The sequence below is a fragment of the Cervus elaphus genome, chromosome 18, assembly GCF_910594005.1.
Source record: "Cervus elaphus chromosome 18, mCerEla1.1, whole genome shotgun sequence".
In the NCBI taxonomy this organism is placed as follows: Eukaryota; Metazoa; Chordata; class Mammalia; order Artiodactyla; family Cervidae; genus Cervus; species Cervus elaphus.
Genome location: NC_057832.1, coordinates 123,334,711 through 123,359,559, shown reverse-complemented (window position 1 = coordinate 123,359,559; position 24,849 = coordinate 123,334,711). Strand labels below are relative to the sequence as shown.

The 24,849-nt window shown below is 47.2% G+C and overlaps 1 protein-coding gene across 2 annotated transcripts in view; it reads right to left on the bottom strand.

Moving 5' to 3' along the window:
• Nucleotides 1-24,849, bottom strand: part of UBE3C (ubiquitin protein ligase E3C) — a 118,526-nt gene that overhangs the window by 76,096 nt on the left and 17,581 nt on the right. For both annotated transcript variants that reach the window (XM_043871654.1, XM_043871655.1), the window contains exons 2-6: nucleotides 17,403-17,456; nucleotides 13,039-13,113; nucleotides 12,463-12,609; nucleotides 7,842-7,957; nucleotides 2,446-2,603 (exon numbers count right to left, since the gene is read on the bottom strand). In XM_043871654.1, coding sequence (XP_043727589.1) covers nucleotides 2,446-2,603; nucleotides 7,842-7,957; nucleotides 12,463-12,609; nucleotides 13,039-13,113; nucleotides 17,403-17,456 — 550 coding nt within the window. The remainder of the gene's footprint in view (nucleotides 1-2,445; nucleotides 2,604-7,841; nucleotides 7,958-12,462; nucleotides 12,610-13,038; nucleotides 13,114-17,402; nucleotides 17,457-24,849) is intronic.

The following is a 24,849-nucleotide window of genomic DNA, read 5'->3' as shown; positions in this document are numbered from 1 at the left end:
TGTGTGGCTGTAGAGACCATCACGCTGACCCAGGACTGCAGGCCTTGAGCAGACTCCATCCACTGCCCACCGCGCTGTGCTCCCGGCTGCCACCCCGTGCCCGGACTCTGGCCAACGGGCTCAGGCAGGTGAGTGCCTCTGCCTTCTGACTGGACAAGATATCCGGGTCCTGCCTGCTCATCTCCCAGTCGTTCCTCCCGGGACTCAAGCTCCTTTTAAAGGAAAGGCTCCCTCTGGAGGCCACAGTATGGGCACTGAGGAACTCAGGTGTTTTACAGGGGACCTGTGTGAAGCAGACACACGGGCACGGCCCGCCTAAGCCGTGGAAGGACTCCTCTGCCACCTCTAACAGCCCAGGCCACCAGCCCCGCGGGGCCGCGTCCTCTCCGCGGCAGGATGCGCATCTCCAGCTGTAGTCTGTGAGTACCTCGCTCCCCACCCATTGGGGGCTCTCCACTCTGCACCCAAGGTTCGGCTGCTGAACAGGGCGTCCCCGCAGGGGACCACTAGACCTGCTCTGTAACCACCCCAACCCTAACCTCACAGACACTGCTTAACCAGCAACACTCAACAAGGCAGGGAAAGCTCTTCTGCTATAAAACTGAAAATGCAGGGACCTCCCTGGTGGTTCAGTAGTTAAGGATCCACCTGCCAATGCAGGAGACACAGGTTTGATCCCTGGTCCACACAGACCCCACATGCCAGGGAGCAACTAAGCCCGCGAGCCACAGCTATCAAGCCTGTGCTCTAGAACCCGGGAGCTGTAACCAAACCACTGCAATGAGAAGCCCAAGGACCCAAGTAGCTAGAGAGTAGCCCCTACTCGCTGCAACCAGAGAAAGCCACTCAGCAATGAAAATCCACCACAGGCAAAAAACACTAAAATTTTTTTTTTTAAAAACCTGAAAAAACAAAATACATCAAAAAAATGTTGAACATACCAAGAAGAATTCTGAAGTATCACATTACTATACCAACATCTCATGTGTGTATACTGGACAGACTGACAGCATGAACAGCTTATTAAGTAGTTTAGTCGCAACTGTGAAAAGCTTCAGGTTAAGTCAACACGGTGTACGACAACACAAACTTACGAATAAACAAGATGTTAAAATGTTATAGACTAGTAACGTCAGGAAGTAAGTTATCAAAAAAGAGGAAACATAGCTATGCCACAGAAGATGCTGGAAGCAGCACTTTCTGTGTAAGATTTTGAAGCATTTCCTAGTTCAAGACATATTCTAAAAAATGCATATTCCTTAGTAATCTTCTTCACACTTTTACAAAGCAAAAGGAAAAACTTTTATCAAATGCTTAGCCTTAATATCAATATATACAATAATACATCAATACACAGTGGACTTTAAAATTGGTTTTTTAAAGCTCAAATTCCAAAATTTCCAATTTATTTTTAATTAACTTAGTAATTTCCCTAATTTTTCAACAAACTAAGTAAGGTTTCTTTTTTTTTTAACCTAAGCCAATCAGTAAGGCTGGATGTATAAGAATTTAATTTCTACAATTTTAATCTTGAGGATTAAATTAGCTAGATTTAACCTATAGTAGTCCATCAAGAAAACAAAAGCAAAATTATGTTTTTATCAGTAACTGTTGCTTCCTGGAATGTCTTTTGATAGCTCCTTTTATGACCAGTAACACACCCATTTTAACGTTAATGCTCCTGGAGTCCAGGAACCCTGCAGCATCCGATACCCCACCTGTGAGAACAAAGTCAGAGATTTCCTGCTGTTGCTGACCACATCACACGGCCTGTGGGATCTCAGTTCCCCAGCGAGGGGCTGAACCAGGGTCCCTGGCACTGAGAGCGCGGAGTCCTGACCACAAGGCCACCAGGAACTCCCTGGAATCAAACTCTTGAGAAGGTTTATTTTACAGTACTCAACTGTCACAGAAGTCTAAAGAACCGTGTGCACTTCCTCGTCTTTCTGCCTGCGTCGCTAAGGTGTCCTCAGGGGACTTTCAGATGGAGGTTATTACCCCGACAGTGCAGTCACTTGAAGACAGGTGTCACTGACTTAACGAGAAACTTCAAACACACTGAGCATCTCCCTCTCCTCTATTGAACCACTTGATTCCTGGGACAAGCTCTTTCCAGCTCGGTCAGCATGTCGCTGTGCTGGAGGCTGACTGTGCCCAGCACCAAGGCCAAGTTTAGCCATGGCAGCACAGCCCAGCCCCACCCGGCCCATGTATCTGCACCTGGGATGACCTAGTTTTCCTTCACTTTCAAGCAACAGGGAGAGTTACAGATTAGATGCATTTCCAAATTCTGAGTGGGGTAGAGAAGAGGAGAGATGCTAGAACCTGTGACCCACAAAGATCCCATCCTAGCCGCAGACTCGCGGTCCCCACCCTGAAAAGTGCCCTGGCCACTGCTGACCGCTCACAACAGCACCACCCTCAGTTCTGACACCGCCAACTCACCATTCTGAATCATGTAGTGCAAAATTTGTTCAATGACGGACACCACGTAGCTAGCATCTTGTAAAACAGGCAAGTAAGTGTCCTCAGAGGAGAACACCTCCAGCATCCTCATGGGAAGCGCAACATTCAGACTGTCATCGTTACAGCTCTGCAGCAACCTGTAAAAGTGGAAAAGGTGTCCCAGAGGCACTAGACGGCAAGCCACCAAGAGGTCCTCACACTCTCCTCACTCGAGCATGGGAAGTGCTCGGGCCCCTCTGCTCTAGTCCTACAATGTCCCCGAAAACAGACAGGCCTCAGGAAACAGCCAAGCACCATGTCACTCGCACCTTGAGTCCTCATTATGAGCCACACAGGATGCTGGCTCCAGGCTGAGAGAGGAAAAATGTGCAATCAAGGAGGGAGGCAGAAGCAGACAAGGAAACTCAGTGTGGGGAAGGTCTGACCAGGGAGCGCCCCTAACTTACCCACGCTCCATCTAACCCAGCTCAGCTGGGGGGCTCCTGAAAAGTGCCCACGAGCCTCTTCGAACATGCCTCCTTCAAGATTTCCCATGCCCAAAACATCCCCCAAGAAGACAGTTTAATCTACTTCTGGTCCTAAGTCACCCAGCATTTTAACTAAAGACTCTCATCTCACTATGAGAATTACAGGCAGAAAGGAAGGCTTAGCTGTTACAAAACTAAGTTTTATGTGAAAACAGAGAAAGTCTTTTTTAAAAATCAACTTTATGGAGACATAATTTACATGCGATAATTTGTACTCATTTAAAGCAGGCAATTGGAGAAGGCAATGGCAACCCACTCCAGTACTCTTGCCTGGAAAATCCCATGTACGGAGGAGCCTGGTAGGCTGCTGTCTACGGGGTCTCACGGAGTTGGATATGACTAAAGCGACTTAGCAGCAGCAAAGCAGGCAATACAGTGAGTTCATTAAAAAAACTAAGATCGTGGCTTCCAGTCCCATCACTTTGAGGCAAATAGATAGGAGAAAAGTGGCCAACAGTGGCAAATTTTATTTTCTTGGGCTCAAGTATCACCAGAGACAGTGATTGCAGCCACAAAATTAAGACACTTGCTCCTTAGAAGGAAAGTTGTAACAAACACAGACAGCATAATAAAAAGCAGAGACATTATTTTGCTGACAAAGCTCCGTAGTATCAAAGTCCCAAGTCCCTACGGTTTTGCCAGTAGTCGTGTATAGATGTGAGAGTTGGACCATAAAGAACACCAAAGAATTGATGCTTTCGAATTGTGTGGTGCTGGAGAAGACTCTTGAGAGTCCCTTGGAATGCCAGGAGATCAAACCAGTCAATCCTAAATGAAATCAACCTTGAATACTCACTGGAAGGACTGATGCTAAAGCTGACGCTCCAATACTTTGGCCACCTGATGGGAAGAGCTGACTCATTAGAAACGACTCTGATGGTGGGAAAGATTGAGGAGAGGGGGACAAGAGAGGACGAGATGGTTGGATGGCATCACTGACTGAACGGACATCAGTCTGAACAGGCTCTGGGAGGCCTGGCGTGCTGCGGTCCATGGGGCCGCAAACAGTCGGACGTGCCTGAGCGCCTGAACAGCAGCAGCGACAGTGAGTTCTGACACCACACCCAACGCAGACACGGAGCACATCTCCGCTCCACCTCTCGGCCCTCCAGTAAATCCTCCCCCCACTCCCCCCCAGCCCCACCTCCGCCACAGCAACAGAAGCAATCTAAACAGAAGCAATCACAGAGAACGCACACATCAATGTCCAGAGCCTTCCCTCAGCGCTTTCTGAGACTCAGCCGGCCTATGTTAACAATGTGGTCCCTTCACAGCGAGTACTAGTCCACAGCATGCAAACACCATGTTTCTGTTATCTATTCACATGCTGACAGGGACCTGGGTCATTGCCAGTCTTTTCTTGTTATATATAAAGCTGTCTGAACATTCAAAGCAGCCTTGTGGACCTGCCTCACTTCTCCTGGGTCAGCTCCTGGGCGAGGAACTACAGGTCACATGGCAGCCGGACATCACAAGGAACCATCAAGCTGAGAGGCAGGGCTGAGCGTCCCAGCTGTTCCGCGCCCACCACACACAGTCCTGACACTGTCAAGCCGCAGCTGTTCTGGCAGCCGGACCAGCATGCTTCAACAGGGGCTGACACTGGGCTTCCGGTGCTCAGGGGTCATTCGCATGTCTCCTCTGCCATGGGCTGTCTCTTGAGAAAATGAATAACCCATCCTGGCTGCACCCCGGCCCGACCCCAGGCCCTCCAGCTGCACAGCCTCTGCCCACTTAAGGCCGGGCTCCCCAGGCCTGTCTCCCTGTCCCTGGATTCTCGCCAACCAGGCTGCCGGGTCCCCATGCCACTCTCCAGACGCCACCACCTCTCCCCACCCTGGCCTGCGTCGGTGCCCGTGCAGAGCTCTTCTCCCTTCTCAATTCCACTTACAGCCGCGCCAACCAGACCCCCGTGCCCACCCTCCATCACAGCTGTCATCACAGGCACCAACGGCCTTACTGCAGGGAAAAATCGCCATTCTGTGAAATGGGGGGAGGAGGGGGGAGGGAGTCTGGTGGCCGGCCCAGCTCAGTCACTGGGTTCCCTCCATCCCCGCCTTTCACAGGCTGGCCCCCAACTCTGCAGACAGGCGTGAGCCTGGAGAACACTGACGGCAATGCAAATGTTTCCCACACAGAGCTACACAGATTACTCCTGTTCCTGGCAATGCAAAGGGCTCTGTCAGACAGGGAATACAAATTCCCTGAGGCAGGTTCATCTGAATCAGCTGGAACATCTTACTGGTTCCCTCCTTGAGTAACCAGTTAAGTGACGTCACTGACATGTGCTCACACGCGAGTCCTGACTTAACACTGAGCATTACCAACTCAACCATCAATTCCGACTGCACCCCCCATGCTGTGCCTGGACTCTCCTGCTCCATCCTGGGCTCCACCTCCTCTCACAGCAGGGACCAGCCTCTGGTTCACTATCTACACTTTTCTTGCTCTAGACAGTTGACCTGAATTCCCATGGAGACTAAAAGAGAAGGCATGGCATATGCCCCTTCTCTGGTAACTTGCCTACACACCTAAAATTCAGCGCCCGGCACGTGGCAAGTAACATAAAACAACTGAAGTTCCTAACAGATTACTGTTTTAATTTTACTTTGTTAAAATTTCTTTTTTCTTTAAGCTTGTTAAAATTTCATTCCTGATCTAAGAGAACCAGATTCCCCAGAGAAAACAGCCCCAAGCTCGGGCTTGCAGGGGTGGTATTAAGTGAGCCCAAAGTAGCATGGTCCCAGGAGACACTGAGGCTCAAAAGACGGGGCGGGGCGGGGGGGGGGGGAATGGAGGGCTTCTGAGAAGAGCTCCCCCCATCAAGTGCTGAAAGACAAGACAAGGCCGAATGAGCCAAAAGGGAAAGGAGGCAGGGACCTCTTCACAAACAAGCCAACTAGCCAGCACTGAAGAGACACCACCGTTAGAAAAATCAGCACTGAATGAGCCATGGACATAACAACAGTATCAAGCCCAGATCACCAGATGTGAAAAGCCCGGGGGAAGGCGGCACCCTAGCGACAGAGGAGAACGTGGGCCTGCACAACATGGAGCGGAGTCTCCTCCTGCACCTGGCCTCACTGAGCACAGACACGCCTCGGGACGCGTCTGTGGGCTGAGGTGCCAGGGCTCTCACATGCCCTGCTCCGAGGAAGTCTGCTCATACACGTTTAGACGGAATCAAGTGTGCCCCACACCAGCAACTCTCATGAGGTGCCACTGGGCAGTGTCTGGAGACCTACAGGCTCAAGCGGCTGCAGGCCAGGATCCTGGTAAGCAAACACCGCCCCCCACAGGGCCACGCCCCCCACAGGGCCACGCCCCCCACGCAGGGGCCACGCCCCCCACGCAGGGGCCACGCCTACCACAGAGGCTGCAACGGCCCCAAAGGGTCCAACGGGGAGAAAAGCGTTCCTCCAGACCTGACACCCCGTTGAAACAGAGGCGATGAAGGAACCAGGGAAGCAAACGGATGCTAGGGTCATCAAAACAAACAGAGAAGATAAAGCTTTCGAGATAACTGAGGAACGCTGAATAGGGAGTATATCACATGACACCACAGAATTACCATTTGTTCTCTCAGAGGCGAAAGCAGCACTGCGGTTACCAGAGTGTGCTTTCCCAGGAGAAGCACAGGGGAGTGGTGAAGCGCCAGGCTGTCAGCAGCTCCCTTCCACACGCTTTAGAAAAACAGCGTACTGTGCGTGTGCAGACAGAGAGAAAGGAAATGCAGCAAATGGAACTCGAATCCAGGAGGAGGATATAAGGTGTTCTTGCCACTTTTCTCCTGTCAGAAATTTTCCAAGACAGAAAGTTGGGGAAAACAAGCAGAAATTGCATTTGGATCTATCATCTATTAAAATTACTTGCTGGATGAATACCTTCAAAAGCACATTAAGTGCCACAAACTACACCCCCCAGGTCAAGAGAGCCCCAGACTATGCTGCTCTGGGGGAGGGCACGCCTGACACCTCTGAGGGCTTGTGAGGAAAAGCCGTGTGTGTAACAGAGGCCACGGTGCCCAGACCTCACTGTGCCGTGCAGGCGTCTACAGAGAAGGTCCACGAACACCTGCTCCAGCGAATCAACGCATACGATGTGTTTTTCAAAGGACATTTTTCGAGACATAAAAGGGGTTTGGGGGGAAAAAAAAAGATTTCCTGGGGCTCTCGATCATCCACATTCTCTCTTTGGGGGTTTTCCACTTTGTTTCTAGTGCAGCTCAGGCTCTCGAGAAGATCAGGATCTGAGCTAACAGGCCTCATTCTGATAGGAACCCTAAATAAACCTTACTACACGCAGCTTCCAGAAAATTAGCTGAAAGTGTATCAAAGGCTCAGAATCATTTGAAAGTTGGCTACGGTGCAGACATCATCACATTTTAGAAAAGTGGTGAAGATGTTAATTTGCTTTTTCATTCAAGTGCTACTACTCACATCACCTCAGTATGCTCTGAACTGAGTCCAGGACACAGGTCAGGATAGCCTGATGAAAGGCCTGACCCTTCACCTGCAGACAGCGACCCTGGGGCCTGGGATCAGTGACCATCGGCACAGAGACGGGTCTTTCAGCTGGCCTGTCCACTCGCCAAGCAACCAGATGCCTGACGTCCCACAGGGCGATTCCAGGCCACACCTGGAAGAAAACATCCCTTGGAAGGTATGCTTAACTACATTTTAATTTCTAAAGGGAGGATCACAGGAGTAAAAACTGAAAACAGTAACATTTCAGTCTCAAAAAAACCAACAACAAAGGGAAAACCACTAAGACACTGAAACACAAACAATACTTTTCTAGACAACGAGATCACCACATCACCCAAGCTGGGGACGACAATGGGTTTACCTGCAACAGAGGCTCATCAACCTCTTTATTTGAAACAAGCATGTGAGTCTCTCAGATCCTTCCAACTGCTGGACAAACAGAGCGCTGTGTTTAATCAGGTTCTGATACATCCATATCTGAAAGAGCAAAACATACAACTCGTTAGTCTGTAAAAAGTTAACTGTTTTCTAATTACATAACATGCCAAATTTCCTTAACTGGCAGACACAATCAAAATAATCAAAACATGGCTGAGAAATCAATCTTCTAAGTCATAGTTTTAGTGAGAAGGATACACACATCCTGACTTTTCCATCCTAAAAAAGCACATCAGCATGAAGTTAATACTTAAGAGTAAAAGTATTAGAAAACTCTCATAAAAGTGAAACAGAAACAGTTCATTTACAAAATTTAGCAGTCCACAATAAAAACAGTGAGAATCACAGTCTTAATCCTAAATTACAAAGGACAGCGGTTCCTTCTCACCTGTCTTCTCTAGCTTCCAGCACTGTTCCTGTGGATGCTCTCCTCCCCAGTCCATGAAATGCGGGTGGAAAAAGCGATCTTACAGCCCCACCACCCCCGATAAAAGGCCAGGCGTGTAACACGTCAGGTGAGAGTTATGTCACAGCTAGATGGAGGAATCCCATCACAGTGTTTATACAAACCATCACAGTGCGCACTAAAATATTACAGCTTTATTTGTCAATTATACTGCAGCACGCTCAAGGGGAGCAAAGGTCAGAGCTGGGGGGGTTGGCCTGAACTCCCACCGGCCTGGACACGACCAGTGATGGGGCCCCAAGCTCAGCAAGCGTGGCCTCAGACCTCCATCCAGCTCCACCCAGCAGGTATGGACGCCGCTGCTATGAGTGACTGAAAACACCACCCTGACAAGGAGCCTGCTGGACTCACTTTCTCTACGATATGTTTTTTGCTACCTGTTCATTTATCAACAGAAACAGTTACAATTGAGAGCGCCTCTCACCTGTGCCTGTCATGTTCAATCTCTCCTTTGACAGTAAAGCTTACTTGATATGAGATGTTATCAAAGTCTGAGCACAAGTGTTCTGCCTGGTAAATCCCAGTGGGTCCAAAGTAGGTGGAAAGGAACTCTGAGACCCCGCCCAACTGTTCATCTGCCTACACAGAAGCTCAACTTGAGGCATTTGGAGCTGCGTGTCCCTATTTCCTGAGGAACCAGTGTGACACACACGTTTTCTGCACTATCTGACAAGCAGTGCATTCTAAAATTCATACTACCCTTTCAGTTCAGTTTGGTTCAGCCACTCAGCGTCGTGTCTGGCTCTTTGTGACCCCATGGACCGCAGCACACCAGGCCTCCCTGTCCATCACCAAATCCCAGAGTTTGCTCAAACTCAAGTCCATCGAGTCGGTGATGCCACCCAACCATCTTATCCTCTGTCGCCCCCTTCTCCTTCTGCCTATAATCTTTCCCAGCATCAGGGTCTTTTCAAATGAGTCAGTTCTTCACATCAGGGGGCCAAAGGACTGGTGCTTCAGCTTCAGCAGCAGTCCTTCCAATGAATACTCAGGACTGGTTTCCTTTAGGATAGACTGGTTGGATCTCCTTGCAGTCCAAGGGACCCTCAAGAGTCTTCTCCAACACCACAGTTCAAAAGCATCAGTTCTTTGGCACTCAGCTTTCTTTATAGTCCAACTCTCACATCCATACATGATTACTGGAAAAACCATTGCTTTGACTAGACGGACCTCTGTTGGAAAAATAATGTCTCTGCTTTTCAATATGCTGTCTAGATTGGTTATAGCTTTTCTTCCAAGGAACAAGCATCTTTTAATTTCATGGCTGCAATCACCATCTGCAGTAATTTTAGAGCCCCAAAAAATAAAGTCTCTCACTGTTTCCACTGTTTCCCCATCTATTTGCCATGAAGTGATGGGACCAGAGGCCATGATCTTAGTTATCTGAATGCTGAGTTTTAAGCCAACTTTTTCACTCTTCTCTTTCACTTTCATCAAGGGGCTCTTTAGTTCTTCGCTTTCTGCCATAAGGGTGGTGTCATCTGGTATCAATATCTGAGGTCACTGATATTTCTCCCCACAATCTTAATTCCAGCTTGTGCTTCTTCCAGTCCAGTGTTTCTCATGATGTACTCTGCATATCAGTTAAATAAGCAGGGTGACAATATACCGTTTTGATGTACTCCTTTCCCAATTTGGAACCAGTCTGTTGCTCCATGTCCAGTGCTGTTGCTTCCTGACCTGTTACAGATTTCTCAGGAGGCAGGTCAGGTGGTCTGGAATTCCCATCTCTTAACCCATTAACAAATAACAGTACAAGGTGCAGTAAACACTGTAACAATCTAATGGGCAACTGTAGGAACTCTAAGAATAAGGCTGTAAATACACTAATCAAGTAATTATGGTTCAACCCCATAAAGAAACCCTCAAAGCACTTTCTTTAACACTTCTTGGACTGGGTTTGTTTTCTTTTTAATTAAGGAACAACTGATGTCCCTGGAGGAGGAAATGGCAACTCACTCCAGTATCTTTGCCTGGAACATCCCACAGACAGAGGAGCCTGGAGGGCTACGGTCCCTGGGGTCTCAAGAGTCAGACGTGACTGAGCACACATGCACACATAACTGATGGACAATATTATATAAGTTTCATGGATACAACATAACGATTAAAATGTTCAAAGGTTATATGCCACTTATAGTTATTATAAAATACTGGTTTTATTCCCTGTGCTGTATAATATATCTCTGGAGTGGACTGGACTTTGACACTGTTTTTAAATTTCTTGACAAATGCACCAACATCATCATTCCCAAAGTTCTAAGTACATTAAATACCTGCTTTGCTTCACTTTTTTTTTCTGCTTAACTCTTTTGTTGTTGTTTTTTTTTTTCCACTAAATTCAGATATATAAACTTTCCTTCTTATGCATCCTTTCTCAGGAAGTCAACTGAAGGTGTATATCAATAAAACGAGGGAGCAGATCAAGCAAGCAAAAAGGAATGGACTCAGGAGAGAGGATCTGAAACCGAAGAGAAACAAAGCAAGGGTTTTCCCAGGATAACAGTGCAGCGCGCCCCCGGGGTGCAGCAGGCGGCTCGGGGCGGGGGCGGGGGCACGCACCAGGGCCTGGCTGAGCAGGGGTAGAAGAGGACCTGGCCCTCAAGAGGCGCAAAGATGAGATAACAGTGACCCAGTGCTAACGCCAGAGGAATTCAGGAAGACTACACAAAACATCACCTTAGCAGCGAGCATATTTAGTCATAACAATAAAAAATATGTCAAGGGAGTAGGTGAGGAAGGGAAAGCCACATATGCTGTTTTGTACGAAGCACATTAAATAAATAAACTCCCAACAGGGGTGTCACGCCTGCTCTTAAGATAGGAAGCAGGGAACCTGAAGATGGGGCAGGAGACCTACCCTCCACATATTATGTGACTGGTTCATTGTTCTTGCATTTTTGTTTGCAAACTGAATAAACCATCTGGTTCGTTTTTGTCGTATGAGCCAGGTTTGAGGAGCTGGCCAATTTTAAGTTCACGTAGGGCCATGGGGCCAGGCCGCTGCCTGCCTAGAAACCACGCAGGACTGCTGACCGGACCTTGGGGCAGCCAGGGGCAGCTCTCCAAAGGCAAGGGCACTCTGGACAGACGCTCGACCCTCCTGACCCTCGCCCCCCGGCTGTGCTGCACACCTGACCTTCAGTCCAGGAGCTCAGAGCAGGGGAAGGAGGGACAGTCTGCTCCAGACAGAGCACCGAGCCCTGCTGCTGTGCATTTGTTATTCCTCTCCTCATCGGCTTCAGACAGAGCCAAGAAAAGGTGCATCTAAGGCAGCCACCTTCACCACTCTCGAGATCTATGGACTGCTCCTCTCACGGCCCGTCCCGGCTCAGAACAGGAAGCAGCGTGGGGGTCAGAGCCAGAGCCCCCCGGGCAGTGCAGCACCCTCCAGCTCCTGCACTTGAGTTTCACACAGGGTGCTGCCTGTCGCACAGCTTTTACTGTGGACTCATCCTTTAATTTTAAACTTTTATTATAAGTAAAGATTTCTAAGAATAAGTATGTATTTAACCTAATAATTACACACGAATCTCTACTATTTCCTGGGAAACTGGACACAGTGGCAAGTTCTACTTTTTAAAAAGACTGACAGTCATGGATGTCCCCCATTAATACACACCATTCCTCATCACTGGTAACATCACAAGCCTATAAAATGTTTTAAGTTATACAATTATGTTTCAATGTTTCAGCGAGAGACCCTGGAGGTCAGAGCCTTACCCTGAGGCACCCCCGCGTTAACGCTGTGCCGCTGAGGACGGCATCCCAGAGACAAAGGCGGGCTCCGTGCTGAACAAGTGTGGACCGCGCACCCCGGTAATGCTGCGCAGTGCACGCACCACACAGCACCCCACTGCTTCTTATATTTGAAATTTTCCGTAAAAAAAAAAATGAAGAAGTCTACTGATCATCTACCAACTTTAAGAGGGAAAACACATGATCACAAAGACAACCCACCGCCGCTGACTGCGCAAGTTCACAAGGAGAGCCTTGCTGGGGGGGTGGTCTGACCACAGGAAACCAAAAGCTGGAAAACACGCACACAAGGGTTAGTGAAAGCAGAGTCAACACTCACCAAACGTTTGGAGTCCTCACTCTGTCTGTAAAAAAACAGAAGCTGCCTCACCAGGAGGGTGAGGTTGGGGCCGCTGGCAAGGGGAAAAGTGCTGCCAGACTGGGCCAGGCTGGCACAGCGGTCGAACGCAGTCCTCTGGATGGAACACTGGAAACAGAGCGAGACACAGGACAGCATCAGTGCTCGCGCGGCCCGAGGTGGCCCGTGGTCAGCAGAGCAGACCGCCCGCTAGGGTTACGTCACTGGGAAGTCACGGCTGGAGAGCCTGGGGTGTGTCTGTTACAGACCCTCCACAGGGGCTACCACCACCTCTATCTACCCTGATCTGTAGCCACAGTTTGGCCTAGGTTTCTATTTCATAACTTAAAAACCACCAAAAACCTCATCTATCCATATATTTTTATATAAACTAGCAAATTAATCATTGGGGAAAATATTATCCACATTAATTTTCGTTAAACAAGTACACATAAAAATGCACACAAAATGAATTCCACCTCTAAGAATCCAATGTTATATTCAAAATAAGTTTTCTCATGCCTTTTTAATTCCTTCTCAATTTAAAAGCAAACTTACTTGCTGTTTTCTGTCTCTATAGCCTCGAATAAATGACTGGATAATTATTGCATTTTTCAATCTTCGCCTTTCTTCCTGAATAACATTGGGAGGAAGAACAATTGGTCAGAATCAGTGAAAATGACATATACTAGTTAAGACCACACATCACAACATCCACTCTTTGAAACATATATATATTTGAAACAATTCCTAATATATTCAAAGTTGTGCAGTCATGCCCACTGTCTACTTTCAGAACATTTTCATCACTCGGCCCCATAAAACTCCTGACCCGCTGGCCGTCAGTCACCCCTCACACTCTGTCCCACCCCACCCCTCCACCCTGCCCTGGCAATCACTAATCAACTTTCTATCCCCGTGGAACTCCCCATTCTGGACCTTACACACAAGAGAACCATGATGTGCAGCCTCTGAGCCTGACCACTCGCTCGGTACTGTGTCCTCAAGCCTCACCCCTGGCACATCCCGAGTGAGTACCTCACCCCTTTCTACGGCTGCTTCGCTGTCCGACTGTCTTCCTTGCTTATCCGCTCACTAGCTGGTGGACACTGGGCTCTTTCCACTCTAGGCTATTAGGAATAATGCTGATGTGGACACTCATGTACCGACTTTTGTGGGGACACAGGGTTTCAATTCTCTTGGGTGTATACCCGGGCATGGAATTAATATTTGAGGAACTGCTGGACTGTTTTCCAAAACAGCTAACCATTTTACAATTCTGCCAGCACAGTCAGACTTTTTAAAAAAAGCTTTTAACTGGGATGACCCTGAGGGATGGGATGGGGAGGGAGGTGGGAGGGGGGTTCAAGATAGGGAACACATGTACACCCCTGGCTGATTCATGTCAATGTATGGCAAAAATCACTACAATACTGTGAAGTAATTAGAGTCCAATTAAAATTTTTTTTAATTTAAAAGCTTTTAAGTATTAAAAAAAAACAACAAACAGAAGCATTTTATTTTAATTTTTCATTTATTTTTATTAGTTGGAGGCTAATTACTTTACAACATTGTAGTGGTTTTTGCCATACACTGACATGAATCAGCCATGAATGTTCAGGTGTTCCCCACCCTGAACCCCCCTTCCCACCTCTCTCCCCATCCCATCCCTCTGGGTCATCCCAATGCACCAGCCCCTAGCACCTGTCTCATGCATCCAACCTGGACTGGCGATCTGTTTCACATTTGATAATATACATGTTTCGATGCTGTTCTCTCAGATCATCCCACCCTCACCTTCTCCCACAAAGTCCCAAAGTCTGTTCTATACATCTGTGTCTCTTTTTCTGTCTTGCATATGGGGTTATCATTACCATCTTTCTAAATTCCATATGTACGCGTTAGTCTACTGTATTGGTATTTATCTTTCTGGCTTACTTCACTCTGTATAATGGGCTCCAGTTTCATCCATCTCATTAGAATTGATTCAAATGAATTATTTTAATGGCTGAGTAATATTCCATTGTGTATATGTACTGCAGCTTTCTTATCCATTCGTCTGCTGATGGGCATCTAGGTTGCTTCCATGTGCTGGCTATCATAAACAGTGCTGCGATGAACATTGGGGTGCACGTGTCTCTTTCAGATCTGGTTTCCTCAGTGTGTATGCCCAGGAGTGGGATTGCTGGGTCATATGGCACTTCTATTTCCAGTTTTTTAAGAAATCTCCACACTGTTCTCCATAGTGGCTGTACTAGTTTGCATTCCCACCAACAGTGTAAGAGGGCTCCCTTTTCTCCACACCCTCTCCAGCATTTATACAAGCATTTATTTTAAAGGTCACTCTACTTCCAAGCAGAAAACTCCAATTATGAACCACCTGAGACTGTCTTTAAAACTTTCAGTGACCGAGCAAAAACAATACTCATCACTGCTCCAGCCTCTGCAGCTGCCGCACGCTGAGGGCCCACCATGTGCCCGCCCAAGACAACCCACAGGCATCCACAGCACCCTGACAGGTGAGCGCCACTCCTGTCTGAAAGACACGGAGCCTGAGCTCTCCATGAGGACTGAGGGTGCCAAACGCTGAGTCAGAAAGCGGACTCAGGTGTGACATGAGAGCCTGCGCTCTGTCTTAGCACGCGATGTCGTTTCACAGCCCCTCTGAATGCCATCCACAGGCGTGGACGGCGCACACACTCACGCAGTCTTGGGATTAGAGAGCACACCGCCAGGTCACAGACGTGCACTCTGAGCTTGAGATGGTTACGAGGGAACCCCTGAGCCGGAACCAAGTTTGGGCATCAATTCATAACTATGATTCTAAGGGTACTTGATGACAAACTCATAAATCATCCCAGGCATTTTCAACACATTCATTGTGTTCATTTAGTGGTTAACTAGGGAGGAAGTCTCAGTAACACTCCAGTTCTCTGGCAGGTGTACCAGAAATAGATCAACCCTCACAAGGCCTGAAAGTCAGCCTCAAGTCAGCTCATCCCTACAACAGCTAAAGGGGATTTATTGTTCCTCTCCCTATTGCCTGCCAGAAACGAATGCAATGCTCTCCAAAAAGAAAAGGTCATATTCTAGAACCTGAAGGCATCATTCTGTTTAGGACATACGATGTCCAGTATTCAACCAAAATAACCAGGCAAAAGACAAGAATTTAAAATCAAGAGGACAAACAACACAAACAAACCCATAGGAATTCCAAATACTGGAGTTTAAACATTATGCTTAAAAATCTACAATTATGTTCAAGAAATTAAAAGACAAGAGAACTGGTAAATAAAATAATCAAAGAAAATTCTAGAACTGAAATAAAAACCAGAATTCAGAACTCAGTGGATGTATTTAATAATCAGACATCACTAAAACAGATAATTTGTAAATCAGAAGTTAGACAAGAAGAGACTAGCCAATCAAAGCATAGATATTCAAAAGGATAAACACAGAGAGGAGAGGAGACACACAGGACAGAACGTGAAGGTCGGATGCATCTGCAACGTGAGTCCAGGAGGAGGAGGAGGGGAGGGGGAATGGAGCAGAAGCTCCACGGGGAGAGAGGGCTGGCTGAGGACGCCCCAGAAAAGACGAAATATAGCAACCAGTACAGGGGCTTCCCTGGCGGCTCAGCCAGTAAAGAATCCACCTGCAGTGCAGGAGACCCAGGTTTGAACCGCTGGGTCACGGAGATTCTCTGCAGAAGGGAATGGCTACCCACTGCAGTATCATTCTCTTGTTTTTCAGTATACTTTTCTTGTTTGACCTGTGACTTTCAAGTGAGGGCTATTTCACCACCAAGGAAACATTCGGTGATTTCTGGAGACATCTGCGGTTGTCTCAGTGTGGGGAGGGAGGGTCGCAGCATCTGCTGGAGAGGCCCTATGTGTGTATATGTAACATAACATGTATTTGTATGTATCTTAAACTTCAGAAACCATTCTGGATTTGTTGATTTTATGGTGGGTCATCTGGAACCAACGTAGAGGTCAAGAGATGGGCTAACCCTGCAGTGTGTGGGCAGGCGCCCAACAAGGCACCGCCTGGCCCAGGACGCACGTCAGCTGCCTGGAGGCCGGGAGATCCTGCCCCAGAGTCCTTGCACCTGCGGCTCCCTAGCCCAGAAGGTGTTCCAGCTTCCCATGGCATTTCTGCTCCGTCCTCCAGGAATTCACTCAGCTCTGACAAGCTCAGAGACGCCGTCCCTCAACAGCGACCCACAGCAGGCCCTCCGGGTCCCCGTTGCAGGACCCTGACTCACACCTGCGGTCCACGGCCAGCAGGAACACTGTTCTGTTATTCCCTACGTACACACCCAGCCGGCAGAGCACTACCTGGAACACAGTGAGTTCTCAATGTATGTGTGTGAAAGGAATGGATGACTTATTAAAAACAAAACAAGAAACTAATCACAACTGCTGATTAGTCAACACGGCAAAGCCACTTTAAGAAATTATCTCCGAAGATGAAACGTGAGAGAGACTGGAACAAAAGGGGTTCCTAGCCCCTTTCGCGTATTCAGCTTCTTCACAAACACACAAATAGTGCAGACAGCCTGCCTTCACAGGGAGTCTTCTCCTCCTACTTGGTAAAATACGAACATTATACTCTAAGACTTTCTATACCTTCTGGAAGCCACACCATAAGCAACTACATGAACCGAAAGTCTATGTTCTCCCCTTATTCTGCAAACTGCTCTTTTAACCCATCATTTCTACATTCTTTTAGCCCATCTACATTAGATGAGTCACCATAAAATCAACAAATCCAGAATGGTTTCAGAAGTTTAACATACATGCAAATACACGTTATGTCACATATACATACATACATCTATGTATATAAAACAGTAAAAGCAGGGCTTAGCTAAATGCTATGGAAACTGCTTATCGACGGGGACTGTTACAAACACTTACCTCTCTCTTTTTTCTTTCTTCCTGAGTACGATGTAAAAGAGAAGCCTTTTCTTCCTAAAGAGAGAAAAGACAAAAGGTGTAATTTCAAATTCTAAAATGCTCTCATGCAAGAATTACAGAATGCTGTGACCCAAAAGAATTCTAGAGATCATCCAATTGAACTGTCTGACAATAAGAAATCCCAGGCATGAGGGGTTAAATGGCTCCTCCCCCAGCCCACCCCACCCCACCCCCAGGTCCCATATCAAGTTAATGTTAGTAACATTAGCAGTTTTCTAAGAATAGAATCTGATTTCTTTACACACACACACACACACAGTTAGTTCAAGTAAAACTAGGGTCTGAGTGCCAGCACCCTCCTGTGAGCTCACACCCCGGCTCTGCAAGAGCACCCCAGGGAGAAGGCCAGGCCAACACGAGGCCTCCAGGTGGTGTTTCCACAGCTCTGCACGTGACTGTACAATTGTCTCAATAAAAATGTCAAAGAAAAACTCAACTTTTCATTGTTACCAGAGTTTTAGAAAATTATTTTCATCATAAGTAAAACTGCATTTTGACCAAAATTACTTGATATGCAGAAGGAACTGAAATAACAAATGGGAAAGTTAAATGTTTCAAATAAAAATACTTACAGACAATCCCCTCCCCCAGAATAGTTCCAGTCCATACTGCAAGGGCATTTTATTTTTGTGAATTTAAACCAAAATAAAATTAAAGATCCAAGATCTTAACATACAAGTCATTAGAAAAATTAATAAAATTATATCTGTTAACACATACAGCTCATCAGAATAGTGTCAGTAAGCAATGAGCCAAATTAAAATCAACTTTGATATGTGAAAGAATACACAATGTGTAGAACAGAAGTTTCTCACTGACAAACTTTACAGCCAAAGAAATAAATCCTCCAGATATTTTCCACTATAGAAAATTTCATTTCTTGGATTCAAATAAAAAAACCTTTAAAGTTACCACACGTTAAAGGTCAGAAAAATATTTTATTTTTAACTGATTAATTAAAAGAGGAGGGGGAATAGAAAAACCTAAAGCAAAAAGTGCAGTTACAATGCTCAGAATTATGGAAAGGTTCTAGATAAAAATACAACCATACTTCTAGTTATTCTCTTTATTTATGAATAGGAGTGGTAAGTATACATCTGTAATTTCCTCTTCTTCTCCCTTTGCCCAGATGTAACGTATATTCATCACTTGGGTACAACTAAAGAGCCAAGATTTCTTAAAATGCTGTTACAACTATGAGAAAATATACTTAAAGCCATGTTTTACCTTTTAAAAAAGGTACGTGTCAGCAAAGGAAAGCACAGTGAAGTCTCTCAGTCGTGTCCGACTCTTTGCGGCCCCATGGACTGTAGCCTACCATGCTCCCCGTCCATGGGATTTTCCAGGCAAGAGTACTGGAGTGGGCTGCCATTTCCTTCTCCAGAGGATCTTCCAACCCAGGGATCGAACCTGGGTCTCCCGAATTGTAGGCAGACACTTTACCATCTAAGCCACCAGGGGAGTCAGCAAAACAGTCACCAAACTGACTTTACGAGTAAGTTGCAGCATCACCAACCTAAATGACCCGGAGGTGAGGGTTCCAGGGCTGGGCCTGTCTCTTACCACCAGTTCACTGCCATTGGCTTCAACGTCCGGCACATGCAGGGATTTAATAAATCCTTACAAAATGAATGAATGAACATTTAAGTAAAGCAAAGACGTCTAAAGCGAGGAGTAACCATTAACAGCTGAGAAGCACTTCTAGGCACCTGCAGCACTGCACGTAGGCTGCAATATCCTCCAAGTCGCAACGGGTGCTAGTCATTGAAAAGCGTGCCCGGGTGCTGAGTGAATGCTAGCATTTCTCAGAAACTCTGTCAGGTCTGAAGCACCGGATTCGAGAGGGTGGCAGACACCCGGAGGCACGCCGAGAGCGAACGTGCTTCCCTCTGCAGGCCTGCACGGGAAAACCCACGGGCGCAGGCCACCGCGGTCACGGCGCAGGCGCCCCCTCGCGCCCGTGCTGAAGAGCTACAGACTGAGGTGAGGCTTGCTCAGGCGTGTCTGCCTCGTTGGGGTCTCATGGACCGCAGGCGGCCGGGCTTCTCTGTCCCCGGGGTTCTCCAGGCAACAACACTGGGGTGGGTTGCCATTCCCTTCTCCAAGAGCTACAAAGATTCCTACTTAAAATAGCTCATTTCAAACACTGTAAGATAAGCATAGCCAGCAAACCTACAGTCCTGGACACACATACACAAATACCCTGACATGTGACTTCAACCATAAAATTGTAGTTTAAAAAATGTGAGGCCTTTCAAAGAGCACCCACACCCTCTAAATGCTTTACAGAGGAGAGAACGGTCTGCCAAGCCCACAGGGCACATCAGCCACACGGGACGCGCCAGCCACCACCAACATCGAGTGCTCTGCCCGCCACGGGCCACGGGCCCCGGGCGAGGGCACTCAGCAACGTTCCGCACCCTGGTTCTGGGTAACCCAGGTGTCCCTCAGAACAACCAACGTGCTTTAAGGACTATCATTTTCCCTGTTTACGGACAACAAAAGTGAGGTTCAGAGAGGCAGAGCCAAGATCTGGACTTGGGAAGGGTCTGGAGCCTCAGTCATTCAGCCATGGAGTACTTACTCTGAAAAAAAAGAAAACATTAAGTATGATCATATTATTTTACATTTTGAGAAAATTTAAAAAATCTTTTGTCTTTGTAACAGATACATAATTTGGAAGATCTATCATAAAGGAGCCGCGGAGGACGAGGCCATAGAAAAAAACGAGGGTCGCCAAAACGGCCTGAGTTCAGAAGGGACGGGGTGGGAGGGCAGGAGGGCTCGAGAAAGGCCCCGGGAAGGGGAGACAGGCAGTGGGAGGCCAGGGGGAAGGCTGCCCTGAGCGCAGTCAGCGCACAGAGAGAAGTGCAATGGGAGGCGACGTCCAGAAAAAGCAGGCCCACCGCCAGACTGCACGCCTCGGCGGGTCCCAAGCTCACAGCGGAACCAGAGCCGCCGCCTGCCAGCTCAGACACCGTCTGCGTTCAGAGGATGTTCAAATGAGGCACGAGAGAGGAATCCGCTCACTCAACAGATACTCTCTGAGTCCCGTGCCGTGCGGGCAGTGGCTATTTTAAAGCGACACAGGAGCACACCGTTTGCTGGACGCAGGAGTGGCCTGCCCACTGCATACCCACTGCGGCTGGACTCACTCCTGCACACCAGCGATGACGACAGCAGACGCCGGCTCCCCCAGGGCACACATCTCAACACACGTGGGCGCCCCCGATGGCTCAGGGACCGTGCAGAGTCCAGAGGAGCCCTGAAAGGATGTGCTCCGGAGGGTAACGAGATGGACCGCGTCACAGCAGAGGCAGTGTGGTCAAACAGCGGCTGCTCGTCCCCCCTGCCCCGTGTCCCCCGACCACCTCTGGGGGCCGCCTCCCGCACGGTGAGCCCCTCAAGCCTCCGTCGCCCTGCCCTCCTCCCACCTGGCCTTCTCTCCTGACACTGACGCACACACCTCTTCCAGAAGGGGAGACCAGCACCCCCCACCCCCGCTCTGCCACACATCGATGGGGAGCTCCCTCAAGCCGAGACGGCGAGCACACACGACACTCACGGACGTGTACGCAGCACACAGGGCGCACTACTCAGCACGCAGACTACGCCTGTATCTGCAGTCAGAACCCCGAGGCCACATGGGCATCACCCACAAAGACGTGGCCACCAGATGCCGAGGACAGTCACTCTTCAGCAGGTGAAGCCAACAGGGCCAGCGGGGGAGTGGCCTTTCCAGAGAGGAGCAGAGAATAAGAAAACAAGACGAGTCCCATCACCTGAAAAGCCATAAGCAATGATCACAGCATGTCAAGGGGCTTCCCTGGTGGCTCAGGTGATAAAGAATCAGCTTGCAATGCAGGAGACCCTGGTTCGATCCCTGGGTTGGGATGATCCCCTGGAGAGGAGAAAGGCTACCCAGTCCAGTATCCTTGGGCTTCCCTTGTCTCAGTTGGTAAAGAATCTGCCTGCAATGCAGGAGACCTGGGTTCAATCCCTGGGTGGGGAACATCCCCTGGAGAAGGGAACGGCTACCCACTCCAGTATTATTCTGGCCTAGAGAATTCCATGGGCAGTAGAGACACAAAGAGTCGGACATGACCAAGTGACTTTCACTTTCACAGTATGTCAGGCCCAGCGGTCAGGCAGGGGAAAATAAAGGCACAAGCCAGACCCTAACTCATAATTCTGAGTGCCTGCACGTGGCCCGGAACCGTAAACAGCCATCAGCTTCTGAAAGTGAAATTTCACCACACTGCTAAGAGAGTAACCCAGCAAGCCTGCTACCACGCACAGGGAGTCGGGGTCGAGGACCCACACCAGTGACATGGGCCTCGGCGGGAGAGGCAGTCCGCCCCAGGCGCACACTCCGAAGGTGGGCCTGCTCCACACCCGAACAGACACGGCATCCGAGCTCAACTTCTCTACTGGGTGTTGAATTAACACGATTACATTTTTGCATGTTCTCTCAGGTCCCACCGGAAACGCCAGACTCCACACCCCGGGACAAACACTGAGCTACACCCAGAGGCTGAGGCAGGAACAGACAAGGCTCGCGCAGCGGGTCTCCAGGGAGACAGCGATGAAGACGGAGAGGCAGCCTGGGAGAAAGCGAGGTGTGCTGGTCAGTGAACAGTGGTGCAACAGCTAAGTAACACAGGGGCGCTACATCCCTCAGTCCTCCCGTCAGCACAGACTCCTGACGGGCCTGAGTCCTCCCGTCAGCACAGACTCCTGACGGACCGGAGACCTGCACACACAGAGCACTAGAAAACACGTGAGGACGACACAACGATTGCTTTCAAACGCTCAGTGTGGAGGAAGACTTTCTCTAAGAAAGAAACACCACTCCACACATGAAATCTATGTTAGTTTGTCATTAACTTATTTAAGAATTATAAGTTTGATCCCATAAAAATTAAAACTTTATACACAGAAAAATATTATATCCAAGGTTTAAAAAGGTGACAGTGGGAATTATCTGTAACACTGCAAAACCAGCTATTTGTAAAAGTACTCAAGAATAATTTTAAAATATCAACAATCAAATAGAAAAATCAGGAAATAAAAACATATTTTAAACATAACTTCATTTTTACTCATTTTTAGGGAAAAAAAAGCAATAAAAATGCAGTGATAGGTTTTAACCTAACTGGCAAATTTAAACCTCAGCTAACAGGCTGAGATGAAGATGGGCAGCAGCTACTTTCATGCACTGATATGATCTCCTTAGAAGGAAATTTGTAAATAACTATAAAAATTCACAATGTATATAGACTTTGATCAACCCTCCTAAAACTTAACCTGCAAATATTACTAGCACATATATAAGTATATGCACCCAATGCTGCTTAAATTAGCAAAAAAAGTCGAAAACAACCTAAATGGCCATTAAACTACATGACAGCTAGATAAGTTCAGAACACTCATCACAGGGAGGGTTACAGAGAACTGCTTTTAAGTGCAGGAGGTCCATCTGTACAGACCTGAACTACCTCCAGACACAGTGCTGGGCGGGGCGGGGGTGCAGCAGTGGGTTCAGAGCGCTCCAGCATGCATTCAGAGTGCACACACCTCTGTGACTCACACACAGAACACGGCTCTGCAAGGCCACTTAGAAGGATCAGACTGGGGGGTGAGCAGCAGGGCTGAAAGGCTGGGGACGCTTCTTTTATCTGAATCTTTATCTTCTTCTTTGATTTTTAACAGGTTGCTGGTTTCAATTTACTACACTTGAAAGTATATTTTCCCTTTCAGCATCTACAGGCCTAGACAAGTTAGGGATTCCCAGCGGCAGCTACACACTAGATTTGTAAAAAGCACTGAGACAGGGCTTTGGGAATGACTAACTCTGCTGTCCTGTCGCAGACCTGCTGCTTTCAGTGCCACTCGCTCACCTCCATAGCTGGGACACCAGCCCGATTCATCAATGAGTCAGCAACAGTAAACCACAGCCGGCTTCTCTATTTGACCTTTGACCTTCAGGCACATTATCTTATCTTCTCTGAAGATTAAACATGGCCAAACTTAACAAATACCATTAATAAAGATGTTTTTTCGAGGGGAAAAAAATGCTTTCTTCATGCAAATGAATTTAGTGTTAACAAAATGAACTTTTTAAAAAAAGTCATATAGAGTTTAAAGTAGATTTCATTAACCATCAGAATTTTTAAAAAATTCAGTCAAAAATTTGACTATAGTTTAAACTAAGTTTACATGACCATTTCCATAAAGACAAACACTCAAACTGACTGTTAACCACTTAAAAGAACTTCAACATGTTTATTAATACCTTTATTTTAAAAAATAATGTGAGATTTTCTGTTTTATCTGTATGGGCTATTTTCCACTAACAATTTACTCCATTTACCAATATAAACAGAACACTCAGTCTCACATCTGTTCCAAGTTATGCATGAACAACACTAATACTTTTACATAATTTGAAGAATATTCAAGTAAAATACTTTGAGTTAATTAAAATTAGCAGATGTTTTCTGAATAATGTACAACCTATGATCTCTGGATTTTCCCTTCTTTTATAGGCCTATAAGAAAGAATGTTTATGAAAATACAATGGCAACCAACTTCACATCCAGGCAAAAAATATTTAAAGGTGCATCAAAAAACGGTAATAAGTGCTCACTTTGGCAGCACATATCTTAAAACTGGAGACTTCCTGGTGGCTCAGACGGTAAAGAATCTGCCTACAATGCAGGAGACTGGGTTTGATCCCTGGAGAAGGGAATGGCAACCCACTCCAGTATTCTTGACTGGAGAATTCCATGGACAGAGGAGCCTGCAGTCCATGAGGTTGCAAAGAGTCAGGCACAACTGAGCAACTAATGCTTTCACATCCTAAAACTGGAACAAAATAAGAGTGACAAATTACGAAAATCATATTTATAAAACAATGTAATATGATTCCCAATCCAAAATCTACATAGAAAATTGCATTTATGCTGATTTAAAAATAAAATTTATGCTCATTTAAAGTATCACAATAAAATGTAATAGTGTACATTACATTACAGTAAATTCCAAAAGACCTTCTGTTCTTACACCAGAATTGTGTGGTAAGTACGGCAGTTGTACTAGCAAGACCTTAGAAACAAACTGCAGGTTCATCCACCAACAGAAAGGTGGTCGAGGAACATTATGCATCCACGGAGAGAAGCTACACGTCCAGGTGCTGGTGTGGAATCACTACCTAGACACGGTGCTGAGGAAGAACAGCAGCTCTTGCGGTGATTTAAAATGTCAGGGGGACGTGTTTATATTTATTCTAGTTTTTGAAACCCTGAGGAAGCTGGTAATAATTTTGGAAACCTTGAGGAAGCCGGTAATAGTGGGGAAGTTTGGGATCTTAGTGAGAGGAAGGCTT